General features: G+C 43.3%; 1 protein-coding gene across 1 annotated transcript in view; it reads right to left on the bottom strand.

Annotated features, from left to right (window-relative positions):
• Window positions 1-17,909, bottom strand: part of VPS13D (vacuolar protein sorting 13 homolog D) — a 194,635-nt gene that overhangs the window by 14,653 nt on the left and 162,073 nt on the right. The window contains exons 29-31 of the mRNA XM_056553621.1: window positions 7,317-7,432; window positions 6,737-6,952; window positions 1,847-2,112 (exon numbers count right to left, since the gene is read on the bottom strand). Of these exons, the coding sequence (XP_056409596.1) occupies window positions 1,847-2,112; window positions 6,737-6,952; window positions 7,317-7,432 (598 nt within the window). The remainder of the gene's footprint in view (window positions 1-1,846; window positions 2,113-6,736; window positions 6,953-7,316; window positions 7,433-17,909) is intronic.

The following is a 17,909-nucleotide window of genomic DNA, read 5'->3' as shown; positions in this document are numbered from 1 at the left end:
ACTATTATAAGGATGATATAAGAATGATACTATAATAATGATACTATTATAAGGATGATATAAGAATGGTACTATAATAATGATACTATAAGAATGATGTAAGAATGATACTATAATAATGATACTATTATAAGGATGATATAAGAATGGTACCATAATAATGATACTATTATAAGGATGATACAAGGATGATATAAGAATGGTACTATAATAATGATACTATTATAACAATGATATAAGAATGGTACTATAATAATGATACTATTATAAGGATGATATAAGAATGGTACTATAATAATGATACTATTATAAGGATGATATAAGAATGGTACTATAATAATGATACTATTATAAGGATGATACAAGGATGATATAAGAATGGTACTATAATAATGATACTATTATAAGGATGATACAAGGATGATATAAGAATGGTACTATAATAATGATACTATTATAACAATGATATAAGAATGATACTATAATAATGATACTATTATAACAATGATATAAGAATGGTACTATAATAATGATACTATTATAAGGATGATATAAGAATGGTACTATAATAATGATACTATTATAAGGATGATATAAGAATGATACTATAATAATGATACAATAAGAATGATGTAAGAATGATACTATAATAATGATACTATTATAAGGATGATATAAGAATGATACTATAATAATGATACTATTATAAGGATGATATAAGAATGATACTATAATAATGATACTATTATAAGGATGATATAAGAATGATACTATTATGAGGATGATATAAGAATGGTACTATAATAATGATACTATTATAACAATGATATAAGAATGATACTATAATAATGATACTATTATAAGGATGATATAAGAATGATACTATAATAATGATACTATTATAAGGATGATATAAGAATGGTACTATAATATTGATGCTATTATAACAATGATATAAGAATGATACTATAATAATTATACTATTATAAGGATGATATAAGAATGATACTATAATAATGATACTATTATAAGGATGATATAAGAATGGTACTATAATAATGATATTATAAGAATGATGTAAGAATGATACTATAATAATGATACTATTATAAGGATGATACAAGCATGATATAAGAATGGTACCATAATAATGATACTATTATAAGGATGATACAAGGATGATATAAGAATGGTACTATAATAATGATACTATTATAACAATGATATAAGAATGATACTATAATAATGATACTATTATAACAATGATATAAGAATGGTACTATAATAATGATACTATTATAAGGATGATATAAGAATGGTACTATAATAATGATACTATTATAAGGATGATATAAGAATGGTACTATAATAATGATACTATTATAAGGATGATATAAGAATGGTACTATAATAATGATACTATTATAAGGATGATATAAGAATGGTACTATAATAATGATACTATTATAAGGATGATACAAGGATGATATAAGAATGGTACCATAATAATGATACTATTATAACAATGATATAAGAATGGTACTATAATAATGATACTATTATAAGGATGATATAAGAATGGTACTATAATAATGATACTATTATAAGGATGATATAAGAATGGTACTATAATAATGATACTATAATAATGATACTATTATAAGGATGATATAAGAATGATACTATAATAATGATACTATTATAAGGATGATATAAGAATGGTACTATAATAATGATACTATAATAATGATACTATTATAAGGATGATATAATAATGGTACTATAATAATGATACTATAATAATGATACTATTATAAGGATGATATAATAATGGTACTTGTCTCACCAGTCACATTGACCTTCACTTCCAGCTGTTTCTCAGGGATCACCTGTACAGATGACCTCTTGGTCACCACCCCGGTCTTTACCGTTTTGGGCAGTGCGGTCACAGAGCTGCTCCTTCTCTCTTGAGGAGGCCGGCGGTCTGAGGTGGCGTTCTTGGTATCACTCGGCGTCTGAAGAAATTTGTGCACGAGCAGTAACCAGTCAAATATTAAGAAAACTCTGAGATTGTTCAGGACGACGGTGAAACAGGAGGCGTCTTTTGTGGACCTAAGAAGAAACAAAAATGGGGGGTTTGTGAAAGAAAGGGATTAATTTTATTAAGATTAATTAATAATGTTGATATTTGTGTTTTAATAATGGGATCTTTCCAGGATTACATATCTATGCATGTCTCTTTTCTATGTAAAAGGCTATATATACAGTGCACATGTACCATTCCGATTGCTTATTGCTCTATCCAGCAAAGAGAATACATTGTGTAGATCCCATTCATTGTTTCATTGTTATCATTGTATTTTGATTACTGTTATGTAAAAAATAAAAAACAGACTTGTTAAAAAAAAGATTAATTAATAATATTATATAAGATGAGGAGAATACTAGATGTGGTCAGGGTGAGGAGAAGATATCCCTAAGATGAGGAGAATACTAGATGTGGTCAGGGTGAGGAGAAGATATCCCTAAGATGAGGAGAATACTAGATGTGGGCAGGGTGAGGACAAGATATATCTATGATGAGGAGAATACTAGATGTGGTCTGGTGAGGAGAAGATATCCCTAAGATGAGGAGAATACTAGATGTGGGCAGGGTGAGGAGAAGATATCCCTAAGATGAGGAGAATACTAGATGTGGGCAGGGTGAGGAGAAGATATCTCTAAGATGAGGAGAAAACTAGATGTGGTCTCGGTGAGGAGAAGATATCCCTAAGATGAGGAGAATACTAGATGTGGGCAGGGTGAGGAGAAGATATCCCTAAGATGAGGAGAATACTAGATGTGGGCAGGGTGAGGAGAAGATATCCCTAAGATGAGGAGAATACTAGATGTGGTCTGGTGAGGAGAAGATATCCCTAAGATGAGGAGAATACTAGATGTGGGCAGGGTGAGGAGAAGATATCCCTAAGATGAGGAGAATACTAGATGTGGTCAGGGTGAGGAGAAGATATCTCTAAGATGAGGAGAAAACTAGATGTGGTCTCGGTGAGGAGAAGATATATCTATGATGAGGAGAATACTAGATGTGGTCTGGTGAGGAGAAGATATCTCTAAGATGAGGAGAAAACTAGATGTGGTCAGGGTGAGGAGAAGATATCCCTAAGATGAGGAGAATACTAGATGTGGTCAGGGTGAGGAGAAGATATATCTATGATGAGGAGAATACTAGATGTGGTCAGGGTGAGGAGAAGATATATCTATGATGAGGAGAATACTAGATGTGGTCAGGGTGAGGAGAAGATATATCTATGATGAGGAGAATCCTAGATGTGGTCAGGGTGAGGAGAAGATATATCTATGATGAGGAGAATCCTAGATGTGGTCTGGGTTAGGAGAAGATATATCTATGATGAGGAGAATACTAGATGTGGTCAGGGTGAGGAGAAGATATCCCTAAGATGAGGAGAAAACTAGATGTGGTCTCGGTGAGGAGAAGATATATCTATGATGAGGAGAATACTAGATGTGGTCAGGGTGAGGAGAAGATATCCCTAAGATGAGGAGAATACTAGATGTGGTCTGGGTGAGGAGAAGATATCCCTAAGATGAGGAGAATACTAGATGTGGTCTGGGTGAGGAGAAGATATATCTATGATGAGGAGAATACTAGATGTGGTCAGGGTGAGGAGAAGATATCCCTAAGATGAGGAGAATACTAGATGTGGTCTGGGTGAGGAGAAGATATCTCTAAGATGAGGAGAATACTAGATGTGGTCAGGGTGAGGAGAAGATATCTCTATGATGAGGAGAATACTAGATGTGGTCTGGGTGAGGAGAAGATATCCCTAAGATGAGGAGAATACTAGATGTGGTCTGGGTGAGGAGAAGATATATCTATGATGAGGAGAATACTAGATGTGGTCAGGGTGAGGAGAAGATATCCCTAAGATGAGGAGAATCCTAGATGTGGTCAGGGTGAGGAGAAGATATCCCTAAGATGAGGAGAATACTAGATGTGGTCAGGGTGAGGAGAAGATATCTCTAAGATGAGGAGAATACTAGATGTGGTCTCGGTGAGGAGAAGATATCTCTAAGATGAGGAGAATACTAGATGTGGTCAGGGTGAGGAGAAGATATCCCTAAGATGAGGAGAATACTAGATGTGGTCAGGGTGAGGAGAAGATATCTCTAAGATGAGGAGAATACTAGATGTGGTCTCGGTGAGGAGAAGATATCTCTAAGATGAGGAGAATACTAGATGTGGTCTGGGTGAGGAGAAGATATCCCTAAGATGAGGAGAATACTAGATGTGGTCAGGGTGAGGACAAGATATCTCTATGATGAGGAGAATACTAGATGTGGGCAGGGTGAGGAGAAGATATCCCTAAGATGAGGAGAATACTAGATGTGGTCAGGGTGAGGAGAAGATATCCCTAAGATGAGGACAATACTAGATGTGGTCAGGGTGAGGAGAAGATATCCCTAAGATGAGGAGAATACTAGATGTGGTCTCGGTGAGGAGAAGATATATCTATGATGAGGAGAATACTAGATGTGGTCAGGGTGAGGAGAAGATATCCCTAAGATGAGGAGAATACTAGATGTGGTCAGGGTGAGGAGAAGATATCTCTAAGATGAGGAGAATACTAGATGTGGTCTGGGTGAGGAGAAGATATCCCTAAGATGAGGAGAATACTAGATGTGGTCAGGGTGAGGACAAGATATCTCTATGATGAGGAGAATACTAGATGTGGTCAGGGTGAGGAGAAGATATCCCTAAGATGAGGAGAATACTAGATGTGGTCAGGGTGAGGAGAAGATATCCCTAAGATGAGGACAATACTAGATGTGGTCTGGGTGAGGAGAAGACATCCCTAAGATGAGGAGAATACTAGATGTGGTCATGGTGAGGAGAAGATATCTCTAAGATGAGGAGAATACTAGATGTGGTCAGGGTGAGGAGAAGATATATCTCTAAGATGAGGAGAATACTAGATGTGGTCTGGGTGAGGAGAAGATATATCTATGATGAGGAGAATACTAGATGTGGTCAGGGTGAGGAGAAGATATCCCTAAGATAAGGAGAATCCTAGATGTGGTCAGGGTTAGGAGAAGATATATCTATGATGAGGAGAATACTAGATGTGGTCAGGGTGAGGAGAAGATATCCCTAAGATGAGGAGAATACTAGATGTGGTCTGGGTGAGGAGAAGATATCCCTAAGATGAGGAGAATACTAGATGTGGTCAGGGTGAGGAGAAGATATCCCTAAGATGAGGAGAATACTAGATGTGGTCAGGGTGAGGAGAAGATATCTCTAAGATGAGGAGAATACTAGATGTGGTCAGGGTGAGGAGAAGATATCTCTAAGATGAGGAGAATACTAGATGTGGTCTGGGTGAGGAGAAGATATATCTATGATGAGGAGAATACTAGATGTGGTCTGGGTGAGGAGAAGATATCCCTAAGATGAGGAGAATACTAGATGTGGTCAGGGTGAGGAGAAGATATCCCTAAGATGAGGAGAATACTAGATGTGGTCTGGGTGAGGAGAAGATATATATATGATGAGGAGAATACTAGATGTGGTCTGGTGAGGAGAAGATATCCCTAAGATGAGGAGAATACTAGATGTGGTCTGGGTGAGGAGAAGACATCCCTAAGATGAGGAGAATACTAGATGTGGTCTGGGTGAGGAGAAGACATCCCTAAGATGAGGAGAATACTAGATGTGGTCTGGGTGAGGAGAAGATATCCCTAAGATGAGGAGAATACTAGATGTGGTCTGGGTGAGGAGAAGATATATCTATGATGAGGAGAATACTAGATGTGGTCTGGTGAGGAGAAGATATCCCTAAGATGAGGAGAATACTAGATGTGGTCTGGGTGAGGAGAAGATATATCTATGATGAGGAGAATACTAGATGTGGTCAGGGTGAGGAGAAGATATCCCTAAGATGAGGAGAATACTAGATGTGGTCTGGTGAGGAGAAGATATCCCTAAGATGAGGAGAATACTAGATGTGGTCAGGGTGAGGAGAAGATATCCCTAAGATGAGGAGAATACTAGATGTGGTCTGGGTGAGGAGAAGATATATCTATGATGAGGAGAATACTAGATGTGGTCTGGTGAGGAGAAGATATCCCTAAGATGAGGAGAATACTAGATGTGGTCTGGGTGAGGAGAAGATATCCCTAAGATGAGGAGAATACTAGATGTGGTCTGGGTGAGGAGAAGACATCCCTAAGATGAGGAGAATACTAGATGTGGTCTGGGTGAGGAGAAGACATCCCTAAGATGAGGAGAATACTAGATGTGGTCTAGGTGAGGAGAAGACACCTCTGAGATTAGGCTGACAATGAGTCTATGGGGTTCTGTGGCCGTCAGGCAGACAGGGTTATGCTAGGGATCATTGGCCGGATGGACCGGGAGTCTCTTAGCTTCTCCTAGAAATCATTTTGGTGGCTGTGGCTCCTGTAGATTCCTGTGGTTCCTATAGATGAGGGTACGGACTATGTCATAACCGATGGACATCTCCCCAACAGAATCAATGAGCCACTGACCATCACCAGACACTGCAACATACATCACCGCACAATTGTCCCTGACCCCCGACCTGACCTTTATGTCTCTGCTCAGATACAGGTAGAAAGCCTCAGAGAGTATTCCCCTGTAATAACTGGGGCCGGTCCCTGTGGTTCTCATTGGGTCCTGTGCACTCTGGGTTACCCTCACCGGTGATGCAGTTCTATCTGTAAGGAGCCCAGGTTGCTGTTGCTCTTGGACGGCTGTAAGATGCAGTTGAAGACATTTGGCTTCTGGGCGGTCGGCGGCTTCTTGTGTCCGCAGTATCGGGTGTCAAACGCCATCATAGAGTGAGACACCAGGTTCACCGACCTCGTCTGGTTGGAGAAGCTCTCAAATAGCAGCTTAGATTTCTTAAAGTCAAACCTAAAGGAGAAGGAAAAATAAATTCCAATAAGTGAACAGGACATGAGATATACGGGGTCCCACTGGGCACATGGAGGACTTCATAGGGTTAACCCGAGACCCAGAAGGAATTTCACTCCACTGGAATGTTCTGTGAGGTTCAGACGTTTGTTGTCACTGAAGGAAACAATGGCCACTCTCTCCATCTGTATGAGGTTAACAGCCTGAGAGCTTTGACCTCCATAGAGTTGTATGGAGACCCCCAGTGGTGTCCTGTAATATGGGCCAGCGGAGGTCCATCAATCTAACATATAAGGTAAAAATGTGTGCGTTTGTATTTACAGAAGTAAAAAATGAACAATCCCTCTAAGTGCGACTTTCTTACCGAGCTAGAGAATGGCTCGCTCCACCGCTTCCTTCATCTTCCAGAAGTTCTAGGCTGACGTTCACCATATCAATGAGGAAGGAGACGCCGGTGTAGACCTCTCCACTCAGGACCGTCTGCAGGTACAGAGAATATGTAAGATACTGAGGAAGGGGGATCCAAGGTGAAGCAGAAGGTTTAGGGTGGAGGGGTCCGGGGTGAAGGGGTCCGGTGTGAAGAGGTCTGGTGTGAAGAGGGTCCAGGGTGAAGCGGTCCAAGGCGAAGGGGTCTGTCTGGGTGGAGTGTTCAAGTGTACTTGTCAGAGCCCAAACCCCCCCAGAAAAAAAAAAAAAAATTTAAATGAATTTGTTACTCAGTCCCTCCACCTGACCAGGTACATATAATCTCTCTCACATATATTTATTATAAAATTCCCTCTTTTCACTATCTCACAGTGTTAGAAATATCAGGGAAAGAGGCGTGTCCCTCCCTGTGGTGGTGGGAGGTGATTGGTGACTGGTGAGAGGGAGCGTGTCCCTCCTTGTGGTGGGAGGTGATTAGTGTGTGGTGGTTGGTGTATGGTGATTGGTGTGTGTTGGGAGGGGGAGTGTCCCTCCTTGTGGTGGAGGGAGGTTATTGTTATGTGGTGAAAGGGTGTGTGTCCCTCTTTGTGGTAGTGAAAGGGGAAGTGTCCCTCCTTGTGGTGGTGACAGGGGATGTGTCCCTCCTTGTGGTGGGAGGTGATTAGTGACTGGTGAAAGGGGGTGTGTCCCTCCTTGTGGTGGTGGGAGGTGGTTGGTGGGTGGTAGGAGGGGGCGTATCCCTCCTTGTGGTGGGATGTGATTGGTGTGTCTGCACATGCAGCCTTGTCCATCTCTTGTCTATGACTCATGGACAAGCCTGATCCTGCTGCAGGACTGGTTAGCGTCCCAGTAGGTATGGGGACCCCTAGTGGTAGGATTTTTAGAAGTCATATTCCTTATTAAATATTCTAATAACATTTTAAACAATTATATTACAGCAGGTAATTTTCATTAGTAACAACATACAGAAGGTTTTTGGATAAGATGGCGCCCATTTCAGGGTGGAGGAGGTTCAGGGTTAAGAACATCACCAAAAGCATCTGCCAGCCTGGAGGACCTGTCCTGTATTACCGAAAATACACTGAGAAGAATGGATACTGCATAAAGTTTTATTTCACCTGTGGGGGCGCCGCAGGGAACCTCAACACTTAATTCTAGAAAGAGCAACAGAGACCAGACAGTACAAGCCGAGACCAGACAGTGCAACCGAGACCAGACAGTGCAGCCGAGACCAGACAGTGCAGCCGAGACCAGACAGTGCAGCCGAGACCAGACAGTGCAGCCGAGACCAGACAGTGCAGCCGAGACCAGACAGTGCAGCCGAGACCAGACAGTGCAGCCGAGACCAGACAGTGCAGCCGAGACCAGACAGTGCAGCCGAGACCAGACAGTGCAGCCGAGACCAGACAGTGCAGCCGAGACCAGACAGTGCAGCCGAGACCAGACAGTGCAGCCGAGACCAGACAGTGCAGCCGAGACCAGACAGTGCAGCCGAGACCAGACAGTGCAGCCGAGACCAGACAGTGCAACCGAGACCAGACAGTGCAACCGAGACCAGACAGTGCAACCGAGACCAGACAGTACAAGCCGAGACCAGACAGTACAAGCCGAGACCAGACAGTACAAGCCGAGACCAGACAGTACAAGCCGAGACCAGACAGTACAAGCCGAGACCAGACAGTGCAACCGAGACCAGACAGTACAAGCCGAGACCAGACAGTCTACAGATGAGCCATATTTATCAGCCTAAGCCCGTGATAAACTTGTTTGTTTTAGTAAATTCTCTATAAGCCTCAAACTTCCAAGTGTTTTCCTATTAAATCTAAATATATAAAACTCAATGTGTGTATGTATGTGTGTGTATGTATATATGTGTGTGTGTGTGTATATATGTGTGTATATATATGTGTGTGTATGTGTATATATGTGTGTGTATGTGTATATATGTGTGTGTATGTGTATATATGTGTGTGTATATATGTGTGTGTGTGTGTGTATGTAGGTAAGTGTGTATGTATGTGTGTATGTATAAGTGTGTGTGTGTGTATGTATGTGTATATATGTGTATGTGTGTGAATGTGTGTATGTAAGTGTATGCGTGTATATGTATATATGTGTATGCGTGTATGTATGTGCGTATGTATATATGTGTGTATGTATGTGTATGTATATATGTCTGTATGTATATATGTGTGTATGTATGTGCGTATGTATGTATATATGTGTGTATGTATGTGCGTATGTATGTATATATGTGTGTCTGTATGTGTATGTATATATGTATGTGTCTGTATATATGTGTGTGTATGTAAATATGTGTGTGTGTATGTATGTATGTATTTGTGTGTATGTGTATATATATGTATGTATGTGTATCCGTGTATGTATGTGTATGTATGTATGTGTATATATGTGTGTATATGTATATGTGTATGTATGTGTGTATATGTATGTGTGTATGTATGTGTGTATATGTGTATGTATGTGTGTATGTATATGTATGTATGTATACATATGTGTGTATATGTATGTGTGTATGTATGTATATATATATATGTGTGTGTGTGTACGTGTATGTATGTATATATGTGTATGTATGTATATATGTGTGTATGTATGTATGTATATATATATATGTGTGTGTATGTATATGTGTATGTATGTATGTATGTATATGTAGGTATATGTATGTATGTGTATATATGTGTATGTATATGTATGTATGTATATATATATATACACACACACACACACACATACATACATATATATGTATGTGTGTATAGTAGGTGTGTATATATGTATGTATGTCTATATGTGTTTGTATTTATGTATGTATGTGTATATGTATGTATGTGTATGTATGTATGTGTATATATGTGTGTGTGTATGTATGTGTATATATATATGTGTGTGTGTGTGTATGTATGTATGTGTATGTATGTGTATATGTATGTATATATGTATGTGTGTATGTATATATGTATGTGTATGTATATATGTGTATATATGTGTATGTACATTGTGATAAGGTGGCAAGGAAAGGGTGTATTTTCTTTGCTCACCCTGAAGTATCTCTCACCTGCTTCTTAAGTAATGAGGCAGTAGGGAAGGGAGATGAATATAAGATGGAGTCTAATCTGTGCTCTCCCTGGGATACAGTATGCTGCTGTTAGAGGGGGAGACACATGGGCCCTGTTTAGGTAACATGCCGCAGGTGCTGCGAGTGGTCCAAGTTCGGGTGTGAACTGGTAGTAAAACAGGTTGCAGGTGGCACGGGTTTTAACTGGATGAGGGTAGCTCACCAGTTCGTAGTCAGGGCATGCTGATATGTGTAGTCAGTGACCAGACGGTCTAGGATTTTATTTTTGTTCCTGTTTAAGTTTTGTTTTACCTGCAACCTGTGGAAATAAAGCTGGGGAGGAGCCAGACTTGTATGAGGAACTGTGGTCTGTGGTGTTATTATGAGGAATGTGTCTCGTGGCAAGTGACCAGGACGATCTGAGAGATAATCCCTGAGACGGGTCGTCACATTTGGTGGAGGATGCGGGCACACGTTGATAAGGACATAATGTTGACAAGGGCAACCAACGGGCGATTTGGAGAGGAGCCGTTGCTAGGAGCAACCCCCTGCAAGATTGCAAGTCGGAGGAGCCCAGCCGAGGAGTTCAAGCACAGGATGGTGTCTGTGGAGGAGCGTTGCTAGGCACAACAGATCGAGATTTTTTTTCTGGAAAAAGGACATCGGCAAGCCGTTGCTGGGGGCAACAGACGTGGGCCACAACCGGTGGTCGCCAGGATGAAGCCGAGGTCCTGTGAGTTGTTGGTGGGTGGAATCCCACTGTGGGTGGACTTAGATTATTGCCAGACTGTATCTCGGATTATGCCGGAAATAATTCCCTTGGTGAAGTCCTGCCCGGAGCCCGGTAAGACTGTTCAAATTACCTTTGATACATGTTTTGGGGCAGTAAGCCATATGATGGAGGTATGTGCGGAACTTACAGTGGAAATTGTACTGGGCAGAGACTTTCCGTATTTCTGGCAGTTGTGGGATACTGAGAGTGCACCTGAGAGTTCACACCCAAAGGTTCCGGAAGGAGTGAGGACTGGGGGGTCTCTACTGGACTGTGTGAATGGTGCTGTATATTGGGATCCCATGCAGGCTGATAAGGTTTTCTTATAACTCTTATGTTAATGTGTTCTGATGTAAAGAGTTCTGTTCCCACCTCTCGCAGGACAGAAGAAAAGCTGTGTGAGCTGGAAATAGAAGGTAAAAAGGTGACGGTTCTGTTAGATCCAAAATGTGTAATAAGTAAAGACCAGCGGCAGAAAGCCGGACCCCGCTATAGTGTCTATACAAGCCGGACCCCGCTATAGTGTCTATACAGGCCGGACCCCGCTATAATGTCTATACAGGCCGGAGCCCGCTATAGTGTCTATACAGGCCGGACCCAGCTATAGTGTCTATACAGGCCGGACCCCGCTATAGTGTCTATACAAGCCGGACCCCACTATAGTGTCTATACAGGCCGGACCCCGCTATAATGTCTATACAGGCCGGAGCCCGCTATAGTGTCTATACAGGCCGGACCCAGCTATAGTGTCTATACAGGCCGGACCCCGCTATAGTGTCTATACAGGCCGGACCCCGCTATAGTGTCTATACAGGCCGGACCCAGCTATAGTGTCTATACAGGCCGGACCCAGCTATAGTGTCTATACAGGCCGGACCCCGCTATAGTGTCTATACAGGCCGGACCCCGCTATAGTGTCTATACAGGCCGGACCCCGCTATAGTGTCTATACAGGCCGGACCCCGCTATAGTGTCTATACAGGCCGGACCCCGCTATAGTGTCTATACAGGCCGGACCCCGCTATAGTGTCTATACAGGCCGGACCCCGCTATAGTGTCTATACAGGCCGGACCCCGCTATAGTGTCTATACAAGCCCTAGGTATATGTCAGGTGGGAGTGTCGGCAGACCCTAGGTATATGTCAGGTGGGAGTGTCGGCAGACCCTAGGTATATGTCAGGTGGGAGTGTCGGCAGACCCTAGGTATATGTCAGGTGGGAGTGTCGGCAGACCCTAGGTATATGTCAGGTGGGAGTGTCGGCAGACCCTAGATATATGTCAGGTGGGAGTGTCGGCAGACCCTAGGTATATGTCAGGTGGGAGTGTCGGCAGACCCTAGGTATATGTCAGGTGGGAGTGTGAGCAGACCCTAGGTATATGTCAGGGGGGAGTGTCGGCAGACCCTAGGTATATGTCAGGGGGGAGTGTCGGCAGACCCTAGGTATATGTCAGGTGGGAGTGTCGGCAGACCCTAGGTATATGTCAGGTGGGAGTGTGAGCAGACCCTAGGTATATGTCAGGTGGGAGGTGTCGGCAGACCCTAGGTATATGTCAGGTGGGAGTGTGAGCAGACCCTAGGTATATGTCAGGTGGGAGTGTGAGCAGACCCTAGGTATATGTCAGGTGGGAGTGTGAGCAGACCCTAGGTATATGTCAGGTGGGAGTGTGAGCAGACCCTAGGTATATGTCAGGGGGGAGTGTCGGCAGACCCTAGGTATATGTCAGGGGGGAGTGTCGGCAGACCCTATGTATATGTCAGGTGGGAGTGTCGGCAGACCCTAGGTATATGTCAGGTGGGAGTGTCGGCAGACTCTAGGTATATGTCAGGTGGGGGTGTCGGCAGACCCTAGATATATGTTAGGGGGGAGTGTCAGCAGACCCTAGGTATATGTCAGGTGGGAGTGTCGGCAGACCCTAGGTATATGTCAGGTGGGAGTGTCGGCAGACCCTAGGTATATGTCAGGTGGGAGTGTCGGCAGACCCTAGGTATATGTCAGGTGGGGGTGTCAGCAGACCCTAGGTATATGTCAGGTGGGAGTGTCAGCAGACCCTAGGTATATCTCAGGTGGGAGTGTCAGCAGACCCTAGGTATATGTCAGGTGGGAGTGTCAGCAGACCCTAGGTATATGTCGGGTGGGAGTCTGCCAGACCACTAGGGGAGCTGAAGAACAGTCCACGAGTCAAGTTAAAGAGGTGACTGGAATAGAAGCTACGGAGATGGCTGTGGAAAAACCAAAACTCCGGAAGAGAATACCAGTGGAGCGGGGGCTGCGCTTACGGTCACAGACAGAGTCCTAAGTGAAGGAGATGTGGCGTCTGGACCAGAGAGGGGTTGTAACCAGGAAGGTCGAACCACTGGACCAGATATTGTTGCAGACGCAGAAGCCCTATTCGTTTTTGCCAGGCCGTGGAGAGACTGTGACAAGACAAAAGAAAAGTCTGCCAAGGAGCCGAGAGACAGTTCAGAGGAACTGTTCGGGAATCACCCTAACTCGCTGGTGCCAAGAGCCATTGAAGTTGTTGCTAGGGGCAATGAACTTACTGTCAAGGGACAGTACGGTCCGACGGGAGTGTTCAGCAAGAGTCTCCAGAGTTGCCAACATGGTGGGGGAGGAAGAGTGTCAGGTGTCAGTGGCACCTGTTGTTGATGATAATAACGAGGCACAAGTGGCCACATCCCGAAAAAGAGGGAGACTTCATCTAGAGATGGAGAAGAGCTGGGTCGAGTATCTGACAGAGGACCAGAGGATGTCTCAAGGTCTAACAGCGAGAGTAAGGAGACCGCTGTCAGTAAAAGGTCTCGGAAAAGACGAGCTGGCCTTGGAAAAAAACTGATCCAAAATCTGGAAGAATCCCTGCAGATGGTTTCTGTGAAGTTGATGGAGAAAGAAAGAGGTACATCGCTTGACAGAGGAGAAGGACAAATCACTTGTTGACTTTAAGAAAGAGCAAGAAGCGAGACTTCAGCTGGAAAAAATAATGGAGCATCACAGAAGTGAGTTTGTGGCTCTGCAGGATGAACTGTCCCGCTCCCAGGGTCTTGTGACCAGCAAGGAGAGTGAAGTGCAGAGTCTGGCCAAGCAGATGTCATTCCAGGAAGAAGTGAGTCTTCTACATGGTGCATATCAGTCTCTGCGGAGTGATCACAAGGCTAGGCTGGCAGCCATGGAAAAAATAGAAAAAGAGAAGAATGAAATGAAGATGGAAGCTGAGGCTCTTGCCAGTGATCTGGAGAGTGTCTCTAAAGCTAAGAGACAACTTGAGGAGGAAGTCAAGGTGAAGAATGCCCTTGCACATGCTCTTCAATCTGCTCGTCATGACAATGATTTGCTCCGTGAGCAGTATGAGGAGGCCCTGGAACAAGTTGAGACTCTGAACCATGAATGCAAGAACTTGCAACAGGAGATCTCAGATCTATCTGAACAGATTGGTGAGAGTGGAAAATGTATCAATGAGTTAGAGAAGACCAAGAAACAGTTGCTGGACAGTGAGAAGATTATCTCCACAAAGCTCAAGAGTGAGCAGCTGAGATATATAAAGCTGGAAGATGACATGAAGATCTTAAAAGAGCCTGGAAGCGCAGAACGAAACGAGCAGAAGGTCCCACGTAGCTGCCTTGGTTTTGCTGGGAGCGCAACTCTACAAGCAGGTGGCTGTGCTGGCGGACAATGAACAATTGAGGAAACAATTGCTGTCTTTGGAAGATACTGTCAGGGACTTGACAGAGTTACTTGACAGTGAGAGGATGAAGTCCGCTAAGCTCCAATGTAAGCAGCGAAAATGTGAGAAAAAGGAAGAGGACCAGGAAGTCCTAAAAGAGAGCAGAGACCAAGCTATGGTGGAATTGGCTCAAGAAAGGCTTCTGGGGCAGAAGTTACAGGATACAGTTATGCTTTCTCTGAAGCCCGGTAAAAAGTCCTCTAAAGCTAAGATTGAGGTGAAGCCCTGTAAGAAGTCCCCTGAAGCTAGGACTGAGCTGAAACCTGGTGGGAAATTCTCTGAAGTGGAGACTAAGGAGAAGTCAGGTGGGAAATCCTCTGAACCTGAGCAGACCAAAAATTCTGAAGGTAATGCTGAGGCAGAGAAATCCTCTGAAGCAGAAGCTAAACCAGAGTCAACCTCAAAAGCTGTGAGTAAAGAAAATGGCACAACTGAAGCTACAGGTGAAGAGAAGAGTAAGCCTGAAGAAGCTGCAGAGAAGAGCCAAACAGTAGTAGAAGCTGATTCTACACAAGAATCTGAAGGAGCCAAAGACTCTGAAGCCAAACCTGAGGAAGCTGGTGCACCTGAAGAGAAAGCTAGAAGGGATGAGGTGAAACCATGTGAGAAATCCACTGAAGTCAAAAATGTGGTGAAGCCAGGTGGGAAGTCCTCTAAAGTTGAGACTGAGATGGATCCGTGTCGGAGGTCCTCTGAAGCTACAGCGAACAAGGCAGTGGTTGGTGAAGCCACTGAGGCCGAAAGTTTCTCTGAAGCAGAAGCAGAGGTCCGGCAAGCCAGAAGAAGGCAAAGGTTAGAAGCAACGGTCCTCTCTGTCCTTAATTTAAAGAACCCTGCCAACACCAGGGGAAAAACCTGGTACTGGAGAGGTGTGGCCAAGAGACTTGCAGTTGGTGGCTGTTAAAAGTCCGGAAGAAAGAAGTCAAGGACTTCAGAGACTGTGGGACAAAAGTTGTCCAAAAGAAAGGAAAGGCATGCTCCGGCTCTGTACTCCTCAGCAGGCTCTGTACTCCTTAGCAGGCTCCGCCTCTGTACTCCTCAGCAGGCTCTTTACTCCTCGGCAGGCTCCGCCTCTGTACTCCTCAGCAGGCTATGCCTCTGTACTCCTTAGCAGGCTCTGTACTCCTCGGCAGGCTCCGCCTCTGTACTCCTCAGCAGGCTCTGTACTCCTCAGCAGGCTCTGTCTCTTCCCTACAGCCGCATGCTGTCTCCTAGGAAGAAACCAGATTACACTGTCTCTCTTCCTTTATAAGCAGAGACCGCCCTTCTCTGCTGCCTCATTAATTAGGATGCAGGTGGAGGTTTCTTCAGGGTGAGCCAAGGAAATACACCCTTTCCTTGCCAAGGTATCACAATGGGGGGATTCATCAATATGTGTCTATTATAGACACAGTTTTACCCCTTTATACTTCTTGTCTATTGTACACTCTTGCTCAGAATTTACTAAGGCTGTACACTCCTTTGATAAATCTTGTGCAAATATAGAAACGCCCCCTCAATCTACCTCACAGGAAAAGTGGACTTAGGGATTTTGTTCTATTGCTTTGAGGTCGGAATCCATTGAGGTTTTTTTGTCCATCATTAAAAAAAAACACCAGAAAAACTGTCCTAGCTTTTTCCTGCGTTTTGTCAGTTTTTTTTCTTGCATTTTTGCTGTGTGGAAATAAAACAATGTACGAAACTTTTTTTTTTCTTCGAAATTTAGATACGTGAATGCGGAGGACTGTCAGATTTTGTGTATTGCGATGATGAACAGCGTTTTTTCATTAAATGTCAATAAAAGGGTTAACGAGGGCTGTGGGAGAGTTTTTTTTTTAATATATTTTTTTTTCAATGTGTTGTGTTTTTTGGTAATTAAATTTTCAGGGTTAGTAGTGGAAGGCGTCTTGTAGACATAATCTATTACTAGGCTGGGGCTTAGCATTAGCCCCAAAACAGCTAGCGCTAACCCCCAATTATTACCCCGGTACCCACCGCCACAGGGGATCCAGGAAGAGCTGGTACCAACAGGCCCAGAGCGTCAAAAATGGTGCTCCTGGGCCTAGGCGGTAACAGGCTGGCGTTATTTAGGCTGGGGAGGGCCAGTAACAATGGTCCTCGCCCACCCTGGTAATGTCAGGCTGTTGCTGCTTGGTTGTATCTGGCGGATACTGAAAAAATTAGGGAACCACACACTTTTTTTTATTTATATATATATATATATATATATATATATATATATATATATATATAAAAATAAAAAAAACTACGCATTGGGTTCCCCCTATTTTCAGTATCAGCCAGATACCAACCAAGCAGCAACAGTCTGACGTTACCAGGGTGGGCGAGGACCATTGTTACTGGCCCTCCCCAGCCTAAATAACGCCAGTCTGTTACCGCCTAGGCCCAAGAGTGCCATTTTTGAGGCACCAGGCCTTTTGGTACCGCCTCTTCCCGGCACCCCTGTGGCGGTGGGTACTGGGGTAATAATTGGGGGTTAGCATTAGCTGATTTTTGGGCTAATGCTAAGCCCTGGCTTAGTAATGGATTCCGTCTATGAGACAGCTTCCACTACTAACTCTGAAAATTCAATTATAAAAAAAACAAGACACATTGAAAAAAAAAAAAAAACACTCCCCCACAGCCCTCGTTAACCATTTTATTGAATAAAAAAAAAAAAAAGCTGGTCATTGTTGCAATCCACCGAATCTGACATAGTCCTCCACATTCACGTATCTGAAATGAGAAGAAAAGAAAAACAAGAAATATGGGTTAGTACATTTTTTGCGCTCTCCCCTGGGAAGAACGCACATAATGCAGTGTGTTCCTAAACAGGCAGCCTCCAATTGTTGCTGAACTACAACTCCCATCATGGGGGCTGTAGTTAAGCAACAGCTGGAGTCTCCATGTTTGGGAACACACAGCTCTGCTCCCATTATGCAAAACACATAATGTGAACAGAGATCTGTCCCTCTGCC

This window comes from Hyla sarda, unplaced genomic scaffold (genome assembly GCF_029499605.1).
Source record: "Hyla sarda isolate aHylSar1 unplaced genomic scaffold, aHylSar1.hap1 scaffold_342, whole genome shotgun sequence".
Lineage (NCBI taxonomy): Eukaryota > Metazoa > Chordata > Amphibia > Anura > Hylidae > Hyla > Hyla sarda.
Note: the sequence above shows the minus strand (reverse complement) of the source record. Positions and strands in the feature narration are given on the sequence as shown.